The sequence below is a fragment of the Balaenoptera borealis genome (assembly GCF_965194805.1).
Source record: "Balaenoptera borealis genome assembly, chromosome: 6".
NCBI lineage: Eukaryota > Metazoa > Chordata > Mammalia > Artiodactyla > Balaenopteridae > Balaenoptera > Balaenoptera borealis.
The window spans coordinates 66,854,657-66,878,138 of record NC_138863.1 but is presented as its reverse complement, the minus strand read 5'-3'; the positions used below and the strand labels follow the sequence as shown (position 1 = coordinate 66,878,138).

Here is a 23,482-nt window from a genome sequence, read left to right as displayed (position 1 = left end):
AGACAGCACTTCAAATTCTAAGGGTTGTTGGTCATTACCTACACAATTTAGAATCTTGAAGGATTTGTGTTTCTCTGTACTTACATGAGAATATTATATGTATTCCCTTGAATGTAAAAGTAAGTATTAGATAGGAGGTGTTAGAAGTAGTTAGTGGTAAAATAAAATAGTGCATGCATTGGTCATTCATTCATTTACCCAATGAACATCTATTAAACACAAACATTGTGATGGGTCCTAGGGATGCAGAGATGGCAAAAGCATGACCTTTGCTTCGAAAGATTGTCTGGTGAGATACATCTTCTAGAAAAGCAGAATACTTTTATGTTGTACTTTTGAAAAAGTAATGATTTGACCTTTAAATATATAAATGTTTGGCTTCAATTAAAAAGATATCTATTAATTCTATGTCAGTACTAAGGCATTGCACTAAATGAAAGGCATTGTAGTTGATGTTACAGAGATCCTCTAGAAACTTTTGAACCAAGATTCCCTGGAATATGTTGTCTGGTGACTTCTCCCAATCACTGTCAAGGACTAGCCTTCATTCTGTTATGAAGAAGTTCATTCATTCATTCATTTTTTAAAAAAAATTTGTTGAGTACCTGACGTGTAATATAGCCAGCACTGATGCAGGCTCTGATGCAGTCATTTGCCAATGTGAAGCGCCCTGAATATGGATTCTCATTTACCCCCAGGTCATCCCCCAATCTGTAATTGCAGTGTTATCCTTTTTCCTAAAAGGAATGTTTTCCATTTGTTATTGTGGGCTGTTTGTAGTTAGATTATATATGACCAGGCTTCACGTATTCTGATTACCTATGTCATGTTTCAATATCCAGTAAATGATAAGATCAGTATTTTCAGGTCCCTAATATGTAACAGCTTTATGTGAATCAGATGGATGGGATTGATAGGATAATTTAGCCATTTCTTAGTCAATTACATGTTTATAAACACAGCTACACTTATCAAAGAGTCTAATCAAAAGATGAAGGACAGGAAATTAGAAAAAAATCATATAATATTTCATTTTAAAACAAAATATATTCAAATTTTAACAGTAAAAATATTATAATTGAGTATCTGTCTAGTATTGTGATATACTTGGTGAGTAGAAAAAGAAATCAACAAACTTCAGGCACCTTATAATATATAATCCTTGATTTAAGTAGTTTGGTTAGATTTAAAAATAATCCTGAACAAGTTCTAATTGAGGAGACATATAATATTTATGCTTCTATCATTGGTATTGTTAAATTACACACACAAAAACATTTTCAATCCTACCTATAGCTTATATAAATATTTTTACTTTATCAGCACCACTATGCCAAGGAAATATTTTATATAAAGAAAATTATTTTCAGGAAATAAAGGAACCAGCTTCCTCCGGAAATCGATAGAATCCTTAGCCCAAATATAATGTTTCCAGTACTGACTACACCATCTATTTTAGAGTGGGTTCAACATATTTCAATGTGCATTTTATCATATGCTTACCTCATCCCCTTTATAAAGTAGCTCCTATCAGCTCAGCCATTTCCTAATGTTATGCTCTAATGGTAATAACATTGTAACAGGTCCAAGAATGCTGTGGCCCAAACTACTCTGATTCCGTGTGGCACTCATACCTGGCCCTGTGTCACTCCTGCAGCATTTTAAGACCAGGTTAAAGACTGGATCCCTTCATTTATATTGATCCCATGAATGACCTGACCTGGCTAAAGTTTGTTGTATTTCAAGATTTAAAACAACTTCTTTCTATTATATTTTTCTTTTGGTGGTATTTGATTTAACCTAAAGGAAAACAAAACAACAACCAAAGATTCATTTCTGCCTTTATTAACTGGAGAGGTAAGAGTGCCAGAGTAACAAGTAGTTTCCAAATGCACAATGAAACACAGGAGTGCATTGGCCAAAGAGAATGCAAAATATCAGCTCTTGCTATAAAGCTAACAATGTGCTGCTCTTTTCAGAATTAGAAAACTATAGAATATATTTAATAACAAGTGGTATATGTTTTCATGTCAATGAAAAGTGGGTAAATTTAGACTGTTGCTGTTTATGTGCATTTGATCAACTCTTTTCTGCATTTGACATGAAAATACACTCATACAGCTTTTGTTGGTTGGGTCACAATTTTAGAATAAAACAAACTAGACCATTTGCAAACTAATTTACAAAAGCAAGGTCACAGACCACAATACTACTCTGGCAGCTTACGTAAGCTCTCTGCATGATTTTATTTCAGAATCTCTCTCTATACAGGAGCTTAATCAAAAATTATTTAAGTTGTTAGCACGATAGTTTTAAAGGAAAAAATTCTGTGGTGCTGTATCTAATCTTGTGACCCCCACCTCTACTAAAGCGGACTGGCATTATGTTTAAGATATTCTTAAATTACAGATCAAGGAAATGAATACAGAAGACTTAAGGGCACGCCTTTGAAATTTTTATATTGTAGATTAAAGAAAATATTTTAAAAGCTTTTCTGTGGAATTGATTTTCAGAAGCTAAATGCAACTAGTTCATCTGAAGGCAGCACTGTTGACATAGGAGCTCCCGCTGAGGGAGAACAACCTGAGGTTGAACCTGAAGAATCTCTGGAACCTGAAGCCTGTTTTACGGAAGGTGAGGAAACAATGTGTGTACACTCATTAGACTTCTCTGATCTAGCCATCTATTCTCTCCCTCCCGGGCTCGCTCTAATCGTCTATATCTATCCAACAACTGTTCCTTTACTTGTCTGTTCATTGCTTTTTCTATATCAAAACAAAGATGATTTTTGAAAAGGTAAGATTTATGTAATAAGATATTCTATTTTTGTGACTCCTGTTCAACTTTAAGAAATGCTGTTAACCATCTGGGTTTTTTGGTGGCCGTCTAGAATCTTTTATAGGAGAGAAAGCCAAATCATACATGTCTCTCTTTAGCTTTTAAAAAAAAAGAAAAACATTTTAAATCAAAGAAGTAATTTATTGTTTACTGTTTTGTTAGGTCATAATGGGTATGAATTGATTAATGTACATTTCAAACTGTCCATGAATAACAATTACCTGTATCTGTCAAGGTCAAATATTTTTTATTAGCTCTGAATGATACTAGATTGTAGATAATGAAATGCCAAAATATACTGAGTTATATAATACAGGGATCCATGCCATTAGAGTAATACTAGGGATTTTGTGAAGAAAACTAAAATTATGTTATTTGAGGTATGCATCAGTTATCTCTTGAACAATAATGTTGTGTATCAAACCACCCAAAACTTCTTATCATATAACAAAAAAACGTATATTTTTGCTCACAAGCCCATGGCTGGCTAGGTGGTTTTGCTGATCTTGGTTAGGATTAGTCATACGGCTGAGGTCTTAGATGAGACTGCTGCCTGACTCAGCTCCATCCACACACTGGCCCAGGCTTGTTATCATAGCGAAAGCAAAGGAGCAGGAGAGGAAGCCTAAATGCCAAGCACTTAATCCTCCACTTACATCAGGTTTGCTTCTGTGCTGTTCACCAAAGCAGAGTCGCCAATCCAGATTCAGTGTGGGAATGTGCTACATACAAAGAGGCGTAAAAAATTAGTGCAATATTACAGAGTATGAAATTCCTTATATTTCTTATATAAATCACTATTGTAGGTACAGAACTTTTTCTCTAAAGTCCTAGGAATCACTTCATTCTTAACTCATTTTTTTAGTTAACAGCTATTTAACAATTCATACTATGTCTTAGACCCAAATTCAATAGTAATTGCTTAAACAAAAGTTTATTTTAATAATAATGACTGTAGTAATGTTATTTAATTACAACTAATTCTAAAAGTGTTTCATTCATTTTCATTTCATTTAAGAACGTTAAAGCTGTTTTAATTTAGACTTAAGCTAACTTTAAAAATATGTGATTATACAAATGTTAGAAATCAAAATTGATATCAATAGATTCAAGGCTTTTGCAGATGATTATGTTACATACACCTATTGCTTTTGGACTTAAATGCATTGGAGAAAACAAATATTTATATATTAATTGTCAATTTTTAAATTATTTCAGAGGAAGAGCTATTTGTTCAGCATAAGTTATGAGGGAAGCCACTTTTCTTCACTATTTCCTCCAAAATTCTGCACACGTTTCAGTGATGTTGATTATGAAAAAAATTATGACTTTACGAAACATTTAAGTGGTATATCACAAAAATAATTTCTGTAGTATTAGTTATTACTCCTTCCCAGACAATTAGCTTATTTTCAGGGTCACAATATATGCATAATAATATTTATGGTAATATCAACATTTGTCTTTTGTGAAGTTAAAAAAAAGCATTTAAGTATGAAATGTCACCAACATAACATTATAGAAAACAGAAATAATACATAGACACCCACCAACCAACTTTAACAATTTGAATATTTTTGTCATGTTTGCTTCAGACTCTTTATTTTAGAATAAAACAGATACAGATTTGACCCCTTTTGTACCCTTTCAGTATCCCATTCCCTTGCTTTCCTCTCAGAAGTGAATCAGTATCCCAAATTTGGCATTTATCCTTCCCACTAATATTGGTCTTTTTATGTTAAACAGTGTTTTTTCATCCCATATCCTCTTTAGGGGAAAAAAAACCCTTTAAATCCAGTTCCATTTAATTCATTACAACAAATATTTTCAGGGCATGTAATTCTTCTTAATCCTTTGGGAGTCAAGAAATGTGAAAAAGATCTTGCCTCAAAGAAACAAGAAATACAATGCTATTTCTTTCTTTCTTGAGAAACAAATAACATTTAAGAGGACTTCATTAAATATTCATGAAACAAAGGATATGATCTGGCTGACATTATAAAGTAGCATCTGTTAAATATTTATGCATTAAAATATTAAGCTCCTTCAAAATGAGGTTTCCATTTTTCTATTCACTGAACAAGAGCTCTCTGTCATGGTTAAAACTCTATGTCATGACTCCTGTCTCACACCCCAGCGCCCCCATATACTGTGTGCTGCCAGGTCCTGTCAACTCAGCAGTATCTTTTGATTCCTGACCACTATCACTAGCATTACCCTTGCTTTCACTTTCTTTAATGTTAAGTTGATTGAATCTCATAGACTCTGGACTCCTTTTCCATCTTCTCTCTTCTAGTCATCCAATGCCTTGTGCAGGTAAAGATCATTCTAAATCAGTATTCTTATCAGGTAAATCTCCATAACTCCCAAATAAATCCTTCAATGTTTTCCCCATTAGATAGCACATAAAATCTAAGTTCTCTAACTGAATCATTCGGGTCCTGTTGAGATTGGCTTTAGAGTGTCTTTTCTAGTCTTGACTCCCAATTCTAAGCTTCATACAATTTCTAGACTTTTCCATCACCAAAGTTTATTAATATCACTTTTTCTGCATTCCTTTACCGCTCCATATACTAGACCTGATTCTTACACATCCTTCAAAGTCTAGCCCCAAATCCACTTTTTCTGTAAAGCTCAGTATTAGAAAAAATTTTTTTAACATCTTTATTGGGGTATAACTGTTTTACAATGGTGTGTTAACTTCTGCTGTATAACAAAGTGAGTCAGCTATACGTATACATATATCCCCATATCTCCTCCCTCTTGCATCTCCCTCCCACCCTCCCTATCCCACCCCTCTAGGTGGTCACAAAACACTGAGCTGATCTCCCTGCGCTATGCATCTGCTCCCCACTAGCTGTCTGTTTTACATTTGGTAGTGTATATATGTGCATGCCACTCTCTTACTTCATCCCAGCTTACCCTTTCCCCTCCCCGTGTCCTCAAGTCCGTTCTCTACATATGCTTCTTTATTCCTGTCCTGCCTCTAAGTTCTTCAGTACCTTTTTTTTTTCTTAGATTCTATATATATGTGTTACAGTACAGTATTTGTTTTTCTCTTTCTGAGTTACTTCACTGTGTATGACAGATTCTAGGTCCATCCACCTCACTACAAATAACTCCATTTCATTTCTTTTTATGGCTGAGTAATATTCCATTGTATATATGTGCCACATCTTCTTTACCCATTCATCTGTCAATGGACACTTAGGTTGCTTCCATATCCTGGCTATTGTAAATAGAGCTGCAATGAACATTGTGCTACATGACTCTTTTTGAATTATGGTTTTCTCAGGGTATATGCCCAGTAGTGGGATTGCTGGGTCGTATGGTAGTTCTATTTTTAGTTCTTTAAGGACCCTCCATACTGTTCTCCATAGTGGCTGTATCAATTTACATTCCTACCAACAGTGCAAGAGGGTTCCCTTTTCTCCACACCCTCTCCAGCATTTATTGTTTCTAGATTTTTTGATGATGGCCATTCTCACCAGTGTGAGATGATATGTCATTGTAGTTTTGATTTGCATTTCTCTAATGATTAGTGATGTTGAGCATTCTTTCATGTGTCTGTTGACAATCTGTAAATCTTCTTTGGAGAAATGTCTATTTAGGTCTTCTGCCCATTTTTGGATTGGATTATTTGTTTTTTTGATATTGAGCTGCATGAGGTGCTTGTAAATTTTGGAGATTAATCCTTTGTCAGTTGCTTCATTTGCAAATATTTTCTCCCATTCTGAGGGTTGTCTTTTTGTCTTGTTTATGGTTTCCTTTGCTGTGCAAAAGCTTTTAAGTTTCATTAAGTCCCAGTTGTTTATTTTTGTTTTTATTTCCATTTCTCTAGGAGGTAGGTCAAAAAGGATCTTGCTGTGATTTATGTCATAGAGTGTTCTGCCTATGTTTTCCTCTAAGAGTTTTACAGTGTCTGGCCTTACATTTAGGCCTTTAATCTATTTTGAGTTTATTTTTGCACATGGTGTTAGGGAGTGTTCTAATTTCATTCTTTGACATGTAGTTGTCCACTTTTCCCAGCACCACTTATTGAAGAGGCTGTCTTTTCTCCATTGTATATTCTTGCCTCCTTTATCAAAGGTAAGGTGGCCATATGTGCATGGGTTAATTTCTGGGCTTTCTATCCTGTTCCATTTATCTATATTTCTGTTTTTGTGCCAGTACCATACTGTCTTGATTATTGTAGCTTTGTAGTATAGTTTGAAGTCGGGGAGCCTGATTTCTCCAGCTCTGTTTTTCTTTCATAAGATTGCTTTTGCTATTTGGGGTCTTTTGTGTTTCCATACAAATTGTGAAACTATTTGTTCTAGTTCTGTGAAAAATGCCAGTGGTAGTTTGATAGGGATTGCGTTGAATCTGTAGATTGCTTTGGGTAGTATAGTCATTTTCACAATGTTGATTCTTCCAATCCAAGAACATGGTATATCTCTCCATCTGTTTGTATCATCTTTAATTTCTTTCATCAGTGTCTTATAGTTTCCTGCATACAGGTCTTTTGTCTCCTTAGGTAGGTTTATTCCTAGGTATTTTATTCTTTTTGTTGCATGGTAAATGGGAGTGTTTCCATAATTTCTCTTTCAGATTTTTCGTCATTAGTGTATAGGAATGCAAGAGATTTCTGTGCATTAATTTTGTATCCTGCTACTTTACCAAATTCATTGATTAGCTCTAGTAGTTTTCTGGTAGCATGTTTAGGATTCTCTATGTATAGGATCATGTCATCTGCAAACAGTGACAGTTTTACTTCTTCTTTTCCGCTTTGGATTCCTTTTATTTCTTTTTCATCTCTGATTGCTGTTTGAAAACTTCCAAAACTATGTTGAATAACAGTGGTGAGAGTGGGCAACCTTGTCTTGCTCCTGATCTTAGTGGAAATGCTTTCAGTTTTTCACCATTGAGAACGATGTTGGCTGTGGGTTTGTCATATATGGCCTTTATTATGTTGTGGTGAGTTCCCTCTATGCCTACTTTCTGGAGGGTTTTTATCAAAAATGGGTGTTGAATTTTGTCAAAAGCTTTTTCTGCATCTATTGAGATGATCATATGGTTTTTCTCCTTCAATTCGTTAATATGGTTTATCACATTGATTGATTTGTGTATTTTGAAGAATCCTTGCATTCCTGGGATAAACTCCACTTGATCATGGTGTATGATCCTTTTAATGTGCTGTTGGAGTCTGTTGGCTAGTATTTTGTTGAGGATTTTTGCATCTATATTCACCAGTGATATTGGCCTGTAGTTTTCTTTTTCTGTGACATCTTTGTCTGGTTTCGGTATCAGGGTGATGGTGGCCTTGTAGAATGTGTTTGGGAGTGTTCCTCCCTCTGCTATATTTTGGAAGAGTTTGAGAAGGATAGGTGTTAGCTCTTCTCTTAATGTTTGATAGAATTCGCCTGTGAATCCATCTGGTCCTGGGTTTTTGTTTGCTGGAAGTTTTTAAATCACAGTTTCAATTTCAGTGCTTGTGATTGGTCTGTTTATATTTTCTGCTTCTTCCTGGTTCAGTCTCGGAATGTTGTGCTTTTCTAAGAATTTGTCCATTTCTTCCAGGTTGTCCATTTTATTGGCATATAGTTGCTTGTAGTAATCTCTCATGATCCTTTGTATTTCTGCAGTGTCAGTTGTTACTTCTTCTTTTTCATTTCTAATTCTATTGAGTCTTCTCCCTTTTATTCTTGATGATTCTGGCTAATGGTTTATCGATTTTGTTTATCTTCTCAAAGAACCATCCTTGAGTTTTATTCATCTTTGCTATCGTTTCCTTCATTTCTTTTTCATTTATTTCTGATCTGATCTTTATGATTTCTTTCCTTCGCTAACTTTGGGGTTTTTTTTTTTCTTCTTTCTCTAATTGCTTTAGGTGTAAGGTTAGGTTGTTTATTTGAGAGTTTTCTTGTTTCTTGAGGTAAGATCGTATTGCTATAAACTTTCGTCTTAGAACTTCTTTTGCTGCATCCCATAGGTTTTGGGTCATCGTGTTTTCATTGTGATTTGTTTCTAGGTATTTTTTAGTTTCCTCCTTGATTTCTTCAGTGATCTCTTGGTTATTTAGTAGCATATTATTTAGCCTCCATGTGCTTGTATTTTTTACAGATTTTTTCCGGTGACTGATATCTAGTCTCAAAGTGTTGTGGTCGGAAAAGGTACTTGATAAGATTTCAGTTTTCTTAAATTTACCAGGGCTTGATTTGTGACCCAAGATATGATCTATCCTGGAGAATGTTCCATGAGCACTTGAGAAGAAAGTGTATTCTGTTGATTTTTGATGGAATGTCCTACAAATATCAATTAAGTCCATCTTGTTTAATATATCATTTAAAGCTTGTGTTTCCGTATTTATTTTCATTTTTCATGATCTGTCCATTGGTGAAAGAGGGGTGTTAAAGTCCCTTACTATTATTGTATTACTGTCGATCTCCCCTTTTATGGCTGTTAGCATTTGCCTTATGTATTGAGGTTGTCTTATGTTGGGTGCATAAATATTTACAATTTTTGTATCTTCTTCTTGGATTGATCCCTTGATCATTATGTAGTGTCCTTTTTTGTCTCTTGTAATTGTCTTTATTTTAAAGTCTATTTTGTCTGATCTGAGAATTGCTACTCCAGCTTTCTTTTGATTTCCATTGGCATGGAATACCTTTTTCCATCCTTTCACTTTCAATCTGTTTGTGTCCGTAGGTCTGAAGTGGGTCTCTTGTAGACAGCCTATATATGGGTCTTGTTTTTGTATCCATTCAGCCAGTCTTTGTCTTTTGGTTGGAGCATTTAATCCATTTACATTTAAGGTAGTTATCGATATGTATGTTCCTATTACCATTTTCTTAATTGTTTTGGGTTTGTTATTGTAGGTCTGTTCCTTCTCTTGTGTTTCCTGCCTAGAGAAGTTTCTTTAGCATTTGTTGTAGAGCTGGTTTGGTGGTGCTGAATTCTGTTAGCTTTTGCTTGTCTCTAACGGTTTTAATTTCTCTGTCGAATCTGAATGATATCCTTGCTGGGTAGAGTAATCTTGGTTGTATGTTTTTCCCTTTCTTCACTTTCAATATTTCCTGCCACTCCCTTCTGGCTTGCAGAGTTTCTGCTGAAAGATCAGCTGTTAACCTTATGGGGATTCCCTTGTAAAAAATATGGAATGCTTCATGAATTTGCCTGTCATCCTTGTGCAGGGGCCATGCTAATCTTCTCTGTATCATTCCAGTGTTTTATATGTGCTGCCAAAGTGAGCGCAGTATTAGAAATTAATCTGCTGGTAAACTCTCACAGTACCTCTTTTGCTTTCTACAACTGTAATATCTGTGGGCAAATCTCCCCTACTCAAAATACACACTCTTTTTAGAGCAAGGCTGTGTTTTACACATTCTAGTTTTATAATTAGTCCAATATAATTCCTTGAATAAACAGTTATTCAATAAATATTTGTTGACAAGCCTTTGATATAGTAGACTGCAAAGGTGTCTATTACATTATTGCTGATAATAGCTAGAGTTAAAGAAACATAAATATTCAATAATAGGTGGTGTGATGAATTGGGAGACTGGGATTGACATATATACACTAATATGTACAAAATGGATAACTAATAACAACCTGCTGTATAAAAAAATAAATAAAATACAAAAAAGATATTCAATAATAGTGGAATCTTTATATAAATTTTGGTTATGTCTGGTAATCTTATTTAGAGAAGCATGTGAAACCTTTCAAAATTCTATTTACTTGTAACAAAAAGGGAAATGTTTATATTATACCATTAAGTTAACTAATTAGAAATCAAATATATATAAAGTCTGTATATGAGTGGAATCATACTCATAGGGTAAGGATAGGATGGAAATATCAACTTTTGGTGATTTTACTTCTTTCTGTTGTTCTATAATATGTTTTTATAATGCAATATAATTCATTATAATAGTCCCATAAACACTAAAAAATAGTTGTTGAAAGAACGAGTAAAAAAAGTATAGATGATTTCTATTTCTACAAGTGAAAGCTATATTAAAAAATAAAGTTATTTACAATATATCAGGTAATAATGTAGATGAATCTCACACCAACACAAATATACATAATCAAAGAGTAATTTTTTTCTTCATTTACTTTGACATATTTTAGACTGTGTGCGGAAGTTTAAGTGTTGTCAGATAAGCATAGAAGAAGGCAAAGGGAAACTCTGGTGGAACTTGAGAAAAACTTGCTATAAGATAGTGGAGCATAACTGGTTCGAAACCTTCATTGTCTTCATGATTCTACTCAGCAGTGGGGCACTGGTAGGTGAAATATGATTTGCTCTTTTACTTTTACCTGAAATCCTTCACCTTTTCCCTTAATGAACCTCCTCTTACATGTTTTTACAAAAAGGTGTTTGTGAATATGAGAGACATTGTATGATATTTTTAGCACACTACTTAAATAGCAATTTTCATTGTTCTGGAATAGGCCTCAGATTGAATCAAATTTAGATCAGTATGATTTTTTGTGAATATTTAAGGAAGGATCTTTCTTTTACTCATCAGAACTAGTTCCTGTTAAGAATGAGTATGTAGACGTGATATGGGATTATCAGCTAAATATCAAACTGTTTAACATAAGCTCCATTGCTGCATAAAACCCACCTGTCTTGTTCATGCTGATTCACTAGTGCCAATCACACTGAATGGCAAATAGTAAACTAACTTAATTACCAATGAGTAGCAAAGTGAAAGCATTACAAACTTATTTTATATCTGATTTCATTCCACAGAATGGTCTATTTGGTCAAAATATTGATTAACATAATGAAAGCAGTGTGTCCCGTTTTCCATTTGGTAATGTAAATGTGGTTACATTTCTTTTATTTGTTTATTTTTCTATTAGTTGCTAGTGTTTGGTGAGTTGATTTCAGTAGGAGGATCATGGCATTATATCTGGAGGCCTCAAAGCCCACCTCTGATTTGATTAAGGATCCTGCAGCCTGTCATGTACTTGGAGCAAAGAGGGTCAGCTCTGTGTTTTAATGCCAAGTAGAGAGGGAACTGTGACATCTTGTCGGTGACTAGTGCCCTTGCTGTAGCAGCTCACGGTTATCAATTATACCCAGTCAGAGCTCACCAAAGTGCACCAACATGCACAAAGGCTGGCTTCTGAGGGGCTTCTAGCTTCAGCTATAGATAGAGCTGAAAAGCATTTAGGCCCTTGTATTGAGCCCCACTTACAAGCCCAGATCCCCCTTTTCTCAAAAAAAAAAAAAATTCTCCTTTCTCCTTGATCCAAACCACCAGGTTACCCTGATAGTTTTTCTTATAAGAGGACTGAATTAGATAAATGCTCTTTTCGTTCCAGAAGGCCTAGGGACTCCTGCAAATGAATTCCTCCTCCCTTTCCAAAGAGCTCTGCAAAATAGTGGCAAAGGGAGGTTCTAGATATACACCACACACATGCCCAGATTGAGCAAGAGAGATAGAAGAGAAAGCTAGAGATCATAATCCATTCCCCTTTCCCAGGCTAAGGGGGCTCCTTGCCTTACATTTGCGTTACTGAAGGGCTACAGTCCACAACTCTGCACTGAACAAAGCAGATCTGCTTGCAGATGATTTTCTGCCTCCTGCTATAGAGAGAAGCAGCTGGCAGTCTCAAAAATTTTAAGCTCTTTTGGGGTACCCTGATACCAAAATTTAAAAATTATTTGAATTAATTGGTTGATAAATGCTCAGTCAACAGTCATTTGCATATAGATAACTATAAAGCAAAGTATAAAGCAGCTCTGGGAAGCACAAAGTGTTCCACCCTTAAGCACCTGAGAAGAGGCTTGCAGCATGTTTTTCTCTAATAAAATACCAATTAGAGACAGTTTATGAAAATGAAATTCAGTGAAGCTTTTTCACTTACAGGCCTTTGAAGATATATATATTGAACAGCGAAAAACCATTAAGACCATGTTAGAATATGCTGACAAAGTTTTCACTTATATATTCATCCTGGAAATGCTTCTCAAGTGGGTTGCATACGGCTTTCAAATGTATTTTACCAATGCCTGGTGCTGGCTAGATTTCCTGATTGTCGATGTGAGTATTCTGCACATTCTTGTTTCATTCTATTGGCATGTGAATGATATGTGCTAGCAATGGTGCCTGGCACATAAAAGGCACTCAGTAAGTATTGCATGGCCCCAAATATAAATGATGGTTCCCATCTTCCCAATAAGAAAATGCCCCAAAACAATTTTTTTGCTGGTTTAAATGTATATACTTTCAGAGATGAAACAGTCAAATGGAACTTATTGTATGTATTGATTTAGTTTAAATTAATATTTAAGATTCCAAGTTATACAAAATAATATATTAACATAGAAGTTTTGCTTTTATCACTCTCACATTTCATACAATAACTGTATCTAAATTCTTCAAGGGCATCTTTGATGTTACTATATTCATCATCACCAGAGCCTGTTGCAAAGTGTTTGTCCCACAGGTGGATTACTAATTACAAAAAAATTTGAAAGTCCAAATAGCAAGAGACACTTCTTGATTTGTATAATGGTAGAAACAGATTGGCTATGGACCAATTATTTAAAAGTTTTGTGAAACCACGATGGTGTTGAAAATAAAGATGCAGTATCAGAATATGAAGCTTTAAAAATATGAATATGAGGTTATTCCCTGATTTTTGAGGGAAAATTTTGAGGAAGATCTCACCTTTTTTAATGCATATAATATCTTAACTAAAAAAAAAAATTTAAATCACTTTCATTTAGTTTTGGAGATTTACTTCTTAAACCCCTTTTAAATTAATAGTCCATTTTGAAAGACTAGAAAGGAACTTAAAGGCCTTTTGTCTAGAAAAGACTAGGCGAGCCAGTGAGACTAGGGGACAGGAAACCTGGGGGGAGGGGACGGAGTGGTGCTCAGAGCTAACGGAGGAGGAGGACTCTGGAATTTTCAGGAAAGCACAATGTGTTAAGTAGTGTACTTTAAAGATAATATTCTGTTGATTATAATAATTCCTTGGCAATTAAAGATGTATTTTGAAATATAAAATTTACATATGATGCTAGCAGAGAAAAAAGTGAACCCTTTCATGGAGAAAATTATTTTTTACAACTTCAGGTGAAAAATATATCAACTTTTAATTTAGTAAGAGTTTTCTAATCACCAAACAGAGGAAAAAATTTGTGAGAGACAAAGAGAATTCTTTGAATTTAAGAGACAAAAATATCTTTTTTCCGTTGAATCTGCCTAAAGCAAATCTATTCTTAAATAACATATAGAGCTACATGCAGAATTATATCAAAAGTTTACTAGCAATGAAATAAGACAATAAGTAATACTTAAAACCACGTATGTGTGGACATTACAAACAAAGGAAAAATATACCAAGACAATACCAGTTATTTTATTTGTATAATGAGATTATGGATGATACTTTTCTTTATTTTCTGTATGTGGTTATGATTTTTAATCAAAATATCTGGCATTTAATATATCTATGTGATAATAAAGGCATTAAGTCAACACTACCTAAATATAAAGAAATTCTTAAGAGAAATCTATTTGAAGTCTATAAGCTGCTACTCATATTACCCAGCATATCCTGATATTTACCTTCTTAGATTTAAGAAAACTATTATGATAATGTATTAAACTAATCGATACTTTGCTTTATGTCAAATATATTTATTGAGCATCTATTTTGTTATGATAGAGCCAAATATGAATGCCATTTTTCTGGGCCTATGGGAGCTTACAGACAACTAGTGAGGACAGATAGTATACAATGAGAAGATGACATCTATATTAAAAGTGCCGTCTGCTTCACTGAGGAAGGAGCAAAGGCTTCATGAGGGCAGTGCAGTGTGAGCTGGCTTTTGAGGGATGACATGTCAGCAGGTACAGATGAGGGGAAGGACACCAAAGCCTTAAAGACACTGATGCATGCCAAGCAGGGCTTGTTCACAAAACAAGTGAGGGAAAGCGTTCTGTAATTGGATGATAAGGTAAGAAAGGTAAGTTGGAGAAGAGGTTGAAGGACCTGAGATGCCATACAAAGAGATTTAGATTTATGATTTAGTAATGAAGCCGCTAAAGAATTGTCTATGGAAAGTGACAAGAAAAGCTCACTCTTTCAGGGAGAGAAATTTGGTGGAGGTGTCAGTGATGGAATAGAAGGAGATCACTATTTACAGGCCAAAGACCAATAAAGATCAAAAAGAGAAGAGGGTCTACAGGTATCTCCTTTTCATATTCAGCTACACAAGACATATAAAATTGAATATTTTACTACTTCTTTAGCCAATAAATACTGCCCCGGTTCAGAATTTTTTTTCTTATGTCTAACTTTTATCTTTCCTCCTTTAATTTATGCCTAGCTCTTTTTCATTTTGCCTTTAGAGAAGATAAAGTACTATAGGTCCTCTTGTTTTATATGTAGAAGATCTTCACAACAAATGATAATTCAGTAACTATTTTTCAGTTATATGTGAAGAGGAGACTTACAAAGCCTAAAAGTTTAGATTTTAGGAAAAATATAAAAACCACTTCAGAAATTTTTATAGATTAATTTTTTCTAAATTTAAAGGTTTTTCTATCTCAGATGACATGTGCAGAACTAGTTCGAATAAGTCAAGTTTTGTTGTAAAAATTTTCTCTGTGCTTCACTTATTTTTCTTAAAAAATGTATTTTTTTAAATATACGCTAACACCATATTCTTAAAACCTATATTACACATCTGTTTTCATTTTTCTACTTTTGAAATTCAGGTGCACTTTAGGAGAAAATATCTTTTTTTAGTTTATATAGCTTTAATGATTTTTCTATGTATTTTCAAAGGAAATCAGACATTTCTGTGCCACCTATGACAGTGTTCTTTTCCTTTTTAGCTGAGATTTTAGAACTTCTATCAACTGCATTAGTCATCTGTGTAAATGACTAAAGAAAACATTGTTCTGACAATTTCTAATTAGTTATACTAAAATCTCAACTTTTTTTTTACTTAATTATTTTAATTTTCCCTAATTAATGATCTTATGCCCTCACACTGACATTTACAGGAAGACTAAACCACTGTTTAGAAACCTAGATCTTTCTGAATGTGTTTATATTCAGAGTCAATAGTGGTTTGCGTAGTTTACTTGCATACTTGTACTAAGTTTTAATTTCTCTTTCAGGTCTGCTCAGTAATATGAGGAATGATAAAGTTTTACAGATCTATAGATGAAAATTTCATTTTGGTGTCATTCTTTTTCTTGCTTTACATTTAATTTTTAAAAATTTTCTTGTCAAGAATCTTGAAAAAAAACACATATAGCTTCTTCTTTTTCATAAGTTTATAGCAGTGGTTTTCAGAGTGTGGGCTCACAGGCCAGTATCATTAGCCTCATCTGGGAACTCGAAGAAATGCAAATTCTCAGGCCCCACCTCAAACCTTGGCCAGTGATTTGTGTTTACAGCAAGCTCTCCAGGTGATTCTGATACTCACTAAAGTTTGAGAACTACTGGTTTATTACATAGAGCAAGGTTGAATTGTGTAAACATTTTTGTTTGTAAATGAGAAAACTGTGTTGCTTTTTCTGTATAGGTCTCATTGGTTAGCTTAACTGCAAATGCTTTGGGTTACTCAGAACTTGGTGCCATCAAATCCCTCAGAACACTAAGAGCTCTGAGGCCATTGAGAGCCTTATCCCGGTTTGAAGGAATGAGGGTAAGACCAAATGCTTTAGAATTTGTTGGAATTAGAATTGAGAACAAACTGCTGCTTTGAACCTTAGACATGACAAATCCATGCTGAATTTGTGTCTTCTACATTCAGACTCACATAACCAATCAATCAGTAATATTTGTCAGACATCCATAAACTTGACATTGTTGGAGGCACTCACAGAACATAATGCCTGAATGGTTGCTTCTAATTAGAAACAATTAGATTGCTTCTAACTAGATTTTTTCACTCTGTGGGAAATTTCTAGCATGTTGTGTAGGCTTCTGATGTGAGTCAAGATTAGTATGTTCCTTCCATTTATAAACGTGCACGAAATCCCACTCACTGTAATTTGAAACCACCACATCGTTCCCCATCATTTTTCTTGCCTGCTCCTTATGATGTATTTTGAGCCTTTTAAAGTTCAAATCTGGCCTTTTAGCTTTCAAATGAAGGCTGAGATGGCTAAAAAGTAGGTCAGCTGTGGAAATCTAACACTCATTTAGAAAGGTGGTACAAAAGAACTCAGAGGAATTTGTGCTGCCATTTGTCATCCCCTGGGGCACAAAACCTGAGACCACATACCCTCAGCACTGAGGAAATGGTGATGTCCTGTCTCGGTACATTTAGCTATTCAAAAATGAACTTTTAGATGCTTTTTTTGTGATATTTTAAAATAGCTACTTAGGACTTTCTCTGAATGTTGCAAAAACAACCAGAAACAGATGATGTGTGTAGGTGTGTGTTCTCCTATGTTTGTATGCACATGATTGCATAGAAAGGAATGGCTAGCTCTTAAATTCTTTTCACTTTACCAATTTAAAATCTACTGTTTTTGTAGTAGCTGTTTTAATTTTTAAAAAGAGAATCAAATTTTCAGTACTAGAATGATTTTCATATTTTCTATATCAAGTTTGCATATATAATGACCTAAATTCCTAGTCCTTCCATAGATCTGACTCTCTTTTCACTTCTTTTTCCATCTCATTTCTGTGCCAGGTTGTTGTCAATGCTCTTTTAGGAGCCATTCCATCCATAATGAATGTACTTCTGGTTTGTCTGATCTTTTGGTTAATATTCAGTATCATGGGAGTGAACCTCTTTGCTGGCAAGTTTTATCACTGTATTAACTACACCACTGGAGAAATGTTTGATGTCAGCGTGGTCAACAACTACAGTGAGTGTAAGGCCCTCATAGAGAGCAACCAAACTGCCCGGTGGAAGAACGTGAAAGTCAATTTTGATAATGTGGGACTTGGGTATCTTTCTCTACTTCAAGTAGTAAGTAACCACCTTATTATTCACTGTGATGTATTATGAAAAGGAGCCCAAAATTCTTCTTTCTCAGTGTTTGCAAATACATACTTCCTTAAGCCCATTTGCCTAGATTCTTCCTCAGTCATGGCCGAACTGTCTTTTCTGCGCCATGTTGAAAACTGGACAGCTCTACAAAGTTTGTAGTCTCTCAGACTAAGCCTTAGGTTCCCAGCACAGGTCTTTGTTACTGAGATTTCTGTGTAGGTTCCTACTGTTTTCCCCCATCCTTAATCTGAGCAAAGTAGAGGCAGTGGCCCGAGGGTGGGGTTGGAAAGGTGGTGGGGAGAGGGGTGGTAGATTTCTGTCCTCCTTCTCAGGTACCAGACAGTCTCTAAACCCTCGCCAAGTCTCCACCCACCCAACCTTCACCAACACCGTAACCAAATGTACCCTCACACGAACTCCTACCTTGATTCTCCTCTTCCTCCCTGCTGCTTGAATGCTTTCAGATAGGGAGATTGCTCTCTTGCAAATGAAAACCTTCCTATCAAGTCTATTATGTCTGCTATAATTTCATAAAAATCCATTCAACTTCTCAACTGACCACTCTAAGTCATGTCCACATGCTCCCTGAGATGATCCACCTACACAATACCCAGCACTAGATAAATATTGCAGGGTCCTGTGGCACTAAGGAACTGAAAAAAAATGTATAAGACTTGTCTTCAGGATTACTATGCCCACATATACACAAACACACAAAACCAAAATATTTTAAAAAGTAAATTGCAATTAAATATAATGTTTGCTTCAGGTTATAATGCTGCTTCTTGTAGAATAACTGCCTCAAAATAGTATATTTAGCAATACTGAGGAGAGTTTCAAGAACACACCATCATGATTGATGGTTGGTGATAATACCACTTAGAAAGGGATAAGCAGAAAAGAAAGCATTAAGATCAAACAACACAGCATATTTTTTCGTTTGTCTGAAGGTAGTACTATATTCGTGAAATTATTTCATGTTATATTCTTTAGATACAGCAGAGTCAAAAGTTATTGATAGTTGCTTTTATGATAGCATATTGTTATAATCCATCATGATTTCATTATAGATGTTAAGGTTTCATAAAAAGATGTTATAGAAGAATACAAAGGAAGAGTTTTCAATGCATATGTTATAAAACTTTGCCCGAAGAGTTTAAATATTAATTCAAAGCTATTTTATATACCTGTTTTGAATGAATCTTTTATATACCTGTTTTGAATCAATCAATCTGATATTTAATCTCTTTTCTAGAATTATAATTTGTGAGGGAAAAAATTAAATGATGTGACTTTTTTTACAGGCCACATTTAAGGGATGGATGGATATCATGTATGCAGCTGTTGATTCACGAAATGTAAGTCTGTTTAGAGAGAAAATTGTTTAACTTGATCCAGTGAATATTTCTGCAGTGTTGTTATTTAATGATATTGTCAATAAAATGAAATCATAGGTTAATTTATAGATTACATCTATATTAGAAAAATAAAATATTCAACCTTACATTACACTTTCCAAACTTTGATTTAAATGTATTTCTCTACTCACTGTGAATCTTTTAACATATCTTTCCTAGTATCTAGCATGGTACCTGGCACTTAAAAATTTGTTGACTCTATTTGTAAAATGAGACATCTTATTTTTGGTTCTGATAGTTCTGGCCATGAATTAAAAGCCCTCACAGGCACTTTCTTCATCTGTCACAGATTTCTTCCAGCTTTTGATCTTTCCTCTGATAGGAAGGATCTGACTAATGGTGAAAAAAGCAAACAGAAGACAAACATATAAAAAAAACCTAATGGTGTTTCTCTCTGGGAAGTGAGATTTTTGTGGTAGAAAAAGGGGCTTTCATAATCTACCTTATACACATCAGCACTTTTGAAATTTTTTGTATAATCTCCATTAATTTCTCACTAACAATAAGGGAGGAAATCACATTTTGAAAAAGAGATTGGCTTCTGATATATTGCCAGAGTATAGTAATTAAGCTCAAAATATTATATCCCTGACACCAAAAACCAGGTGGTAACTTAGAAAGAATTCCTGATTTTTTTTTCACCTTATTTAAAAAAAAAAAAAAGAATGAGAGAGCTTAACACCCTGCATTGTATCTATTACTATCAGGAATCCCAGTTATGGGTTTTTTTGAATAATAATTTATTATTTATTACCACTCACTGTGCTGGCTTTCTTACATTATCTCATTTTCGGCAGTGGTTTCCTACCTATTTGATTAACTCATTTAAAATTCTCTCCACCTTTCTTATCAATAACCTACATGACACACAACTTGCTTTCAGTTTCTTCCTTAATAACCTAGCATACACTATCTGCTATGTAACCCCTCAGCATTCAAGCACTTTACAAAAGATGCAGTCCAATTGGCCACTATAATTATGACAAGTTATTCACTCTTACTCTCATTAGTTAATAGAGAAATGCAAATTTAAACCAAAATTAGATATTACCTACAAACCTTCCTGATTGGAAATAATAAAAAGTTTGACAATACCAAGTGCTGCTAAGAATAAACAGCAGCAAGAACTCTAGTGTGCTGGTTGGGGGGAAATGGATAAATATTCCTTTAAAAAAGTTGAGCATTACCAACATTATTCATTAAAGTTCAAGATATTCTTTAACCCCACAATTCCATTTTTAGCAATATATTCTATAGAAACTTGTGTACATATATAAAAGAATCTCTGTATAAGAATGAGCATAACTTTTTTTGCATTAGTGAAAAACTGGAAACAACTCAAAATTAGTAGAAATAGGCAAATAATTGAATATTAAACAGTATTGAAAATGATATATGAATCCAGTATACATAATAATGCAGATGAATCTTAAAATGTAACTGTTATAACAAATGTGTCTACTAGATAAAACGTAGACACAACTAACCTTGTTGTTCAAGAATGCATACTTAGGTTCTAACTCTAAAGAAAAAGCAAGGAAATAATTACCGTAAAAGTCAGGATAATGATTACCTCTAGCAGAGATGGTAGAATTTATGTTTGGGAAGGATACACCAAGGGTTTCTGACATCTTGGGTTGTAAAGTTCACTTTAAAAGAGTTTATTACATCTAACACTTATGTACTGTGCACCTTTGTGTTTGTATTGTATTTAATTTTAAGACATTTTAAAATATTTTATATCACTGTCCACTACACACATGCATAAATAAAATAGAAGTCTTATCAAAGAATAGGCAGTTTTACAATATTTCCAATATTTTCTATTTTACCCTATTTCATTAGAAAAAAAAATTTCATGTTGGCCATTACCCTCTAAATTGATTTCATGACACAATGGGTCATTACCTGCCTTCATTGTCACCTGTGACTAGTTAACTGAGTTGGTTAGAACAATGTCCTGTGAGACCTGAACTACAGATTACAGCCAAAGCTTAAACCAACCATCATACATTTTTCATCAGAACTGTGCTGGATGAGAGAGGGTATCATTGTTACAAAAACAATGCCTAAGGCCTGCTGAATAGGATGAATCAATAGACTCATTTTCAGAATGGAAAGATCCTACTGATGTACCTATGTCCACACGTACAGTAATAATTCTAGTCTATCAACAGAAATATGTAATAGAAATCAAACCTTTACTCTTAGCTCTTACTATTGGCCAGGTGCTGTTCTAACACCTCTCATATACAATAGTAACATTTAACCTTCCCAACTACCATATGAGGAGTAGGTTCTATATTTTTCCATTTTACAGATGAAGAAGCTGAGTCAGAGAGGGTAAAATTTGAAAGTTTTTAACATAGAATAGTGTGACTACAACACCTCTTCTGTAGGAAGAGGAAATCCTCACTTTGCATGCCCCGTTGGGGTCTTGAAACTGCATTGAAAGTGCATTCATAATCTAGGCATTTACTGGGTGAAATTAATTTTAATTATTCAGACTTTTCTCTGAGTTGTTTCATTTTCTCAACTCAGTGAACCGTATTAGAGACTCTTCAATAGGTGTGTTAGATTTGATGTTTCATAAAATCTGTTTAATTTTTTTTAATTTCCAGTGATAGAGACATGCTTTGAGAATCGAAAATTCACTGATGTCTTTTTTATGAAACATGGATTAGGTCTAATAGTTATCATTTTTCATATTTTGTAGGTAGAATTACAACCCAAGTATGAAGACAATCTGTACATGTACCTTTATTTTGTCATCTTTATTATTTTTGGTTCATTCTTTACTCTGAATCTTTTCATTGGTGTCATCATAGATAACTTCAACCAACAGAAAAAGAAGATAAGTATACTAAAACTTCATCCTTGCTCTAAAATGTGAACTAAACATATCACACTGTTTCCTTTTGGCTCCAAATGCAGTCAACAAAAAGAAAGAATATAAAATTCAGAAATTGTTTTGAGAGACTTAATCATCTATGAGTTTTTAAGTGATTGATAATTCAGATAGCATGTACTGATATTTCCAGTATAGAAATCTGACTAATATGGCATAATTTATGCATTGGATATATGCATCTCTAAAATACATATATTAATTAGTAGCATTAGAATAGAATGTGGAGCCATTTTTCACACAATTACTAAGATGAATTTTGTAGCTAGCAAAGAACGTGATTTTTACAAGTTTTTCTTTCATTTCTTTACTTTGGAGGTCAAGACATTTTTATGACAGAAGAACAGAAGAAATACTACAATGCAATGAAAAAACTGGGTTCAAAGAAACCACAAAAACCCATACCTCGACCTGCTGTAAGAACAACATACTGTCATCATTAATAAAATCTATGCTATCTATCACTTTTACAGCCCAAATTGCTAGACACTAATTTTTGTGCATTTGCAAAACAAAGTTTTTGCCTTAACAATGTGACTAGCTAGCCTAAATAGCCTAAGTATTTGTAATTTATATATACATACTATGTAGAAATTATGTAATATATTTTATATACAGACATAAAATACATATTAATAATAATGTTCAGACTTATATGCCAATATTATTCCATAGGATTGATGTCATTGAGGAGCTTCTAATAACGCAGAGAAGAAAACATATTCATATATACATAGTGTGGGAATATTGAATGTTCTCAGAGTGCAGTGGGGACCAATTGGGATAATTGGTACCTCTTGGATATGCCCCATATTCTGTCCAATTCTGCAGATTGAATGGAATCATTAATGCAAAAAGTCACAGGTCTTGTTGTTTTTTCCTGGTTTTTAAGAAAAATCTATTTCCTCCTAGCATCTTGCCCCTAAATCAGATGACATCATTCTTTAAGACTTTTTATGGCTATTCCAATTGTATATTTGCCAATGGCTACTGGTTCTGTTTGGTTGCTGCAAGGAATTGTTGTCAGGAGAGTTCCTGAGTTTTTCTATGTTTCAGAAGTCCTCCCCCAAGGTATACGTGGTACAAGGCAATCCAGTGTTCCCCAGGAATCATGACTCTATGACTCCATTAGTGGCGATGTAAAACTGACCAAGCTAAAACTGGCCATGCCCATGTTTTGTTTGTAAGTTAGCCAAAAGCTCAAAGAAAGTGGATAGTTACATTGGACAAAACATTAGGAATGGACAATTTGAGCCTACTCTTTGAGAAATAATACAACTTGAATGGATGGGGAGTAAAGCAGAGTAATGCCCTATATAAGAAAATATATACTCCAAAGCC

At 34.2% G+C, this 23,482-nt stretch overlaps 1 protein-coding gene across 8 annotated transcripts in view; it reads left to right on the top strand.

Annotated features, from left to right (window-relative positions):
• LOC309630238 (sodium channel protein type 2 subunit alpha) overlaps positions 1-23,482 on the top strand; it is a 153,429-nt gene that overhangs the window by 120,242 nt on the left and 9,705 nt on the right. For all 8 annotated transcript variants that reach the window (XM_082395191.1, XM_082395187.1, XM_082395189.1 and 5 more), the window contains 8 exons: positions 2,514-2,634; positions 10,957-11,111; positions 12,711-12,884; positions 16,394-16,516; positions 17,513-17,794; positions 19,120-19,173; positions 21,950-22,087; positions 22,453-22,557. In XM_082395191.1, coding sequence (XP_082251317.1) covers positions 2,514-2,634; positions 10,957-11,111; positions 12,711-12,884; positions 16,394-16,516; positions 17,513-17,794; positions 19,120-19,173; positions 21,950-22,087; positions 22,453-22,557 — 1,152 coding nt within the window. The remainder of the gene's footprint in view (positions 1-2,513; positions 2,635-10,956; positions 11,112-12,710; positions 12,885-16,393; positions 16,517-17,512; positions 17,795-19,119; positions 19,174-21,949; positions 22,088-22,452; positions 22,558-23,482) is intronic.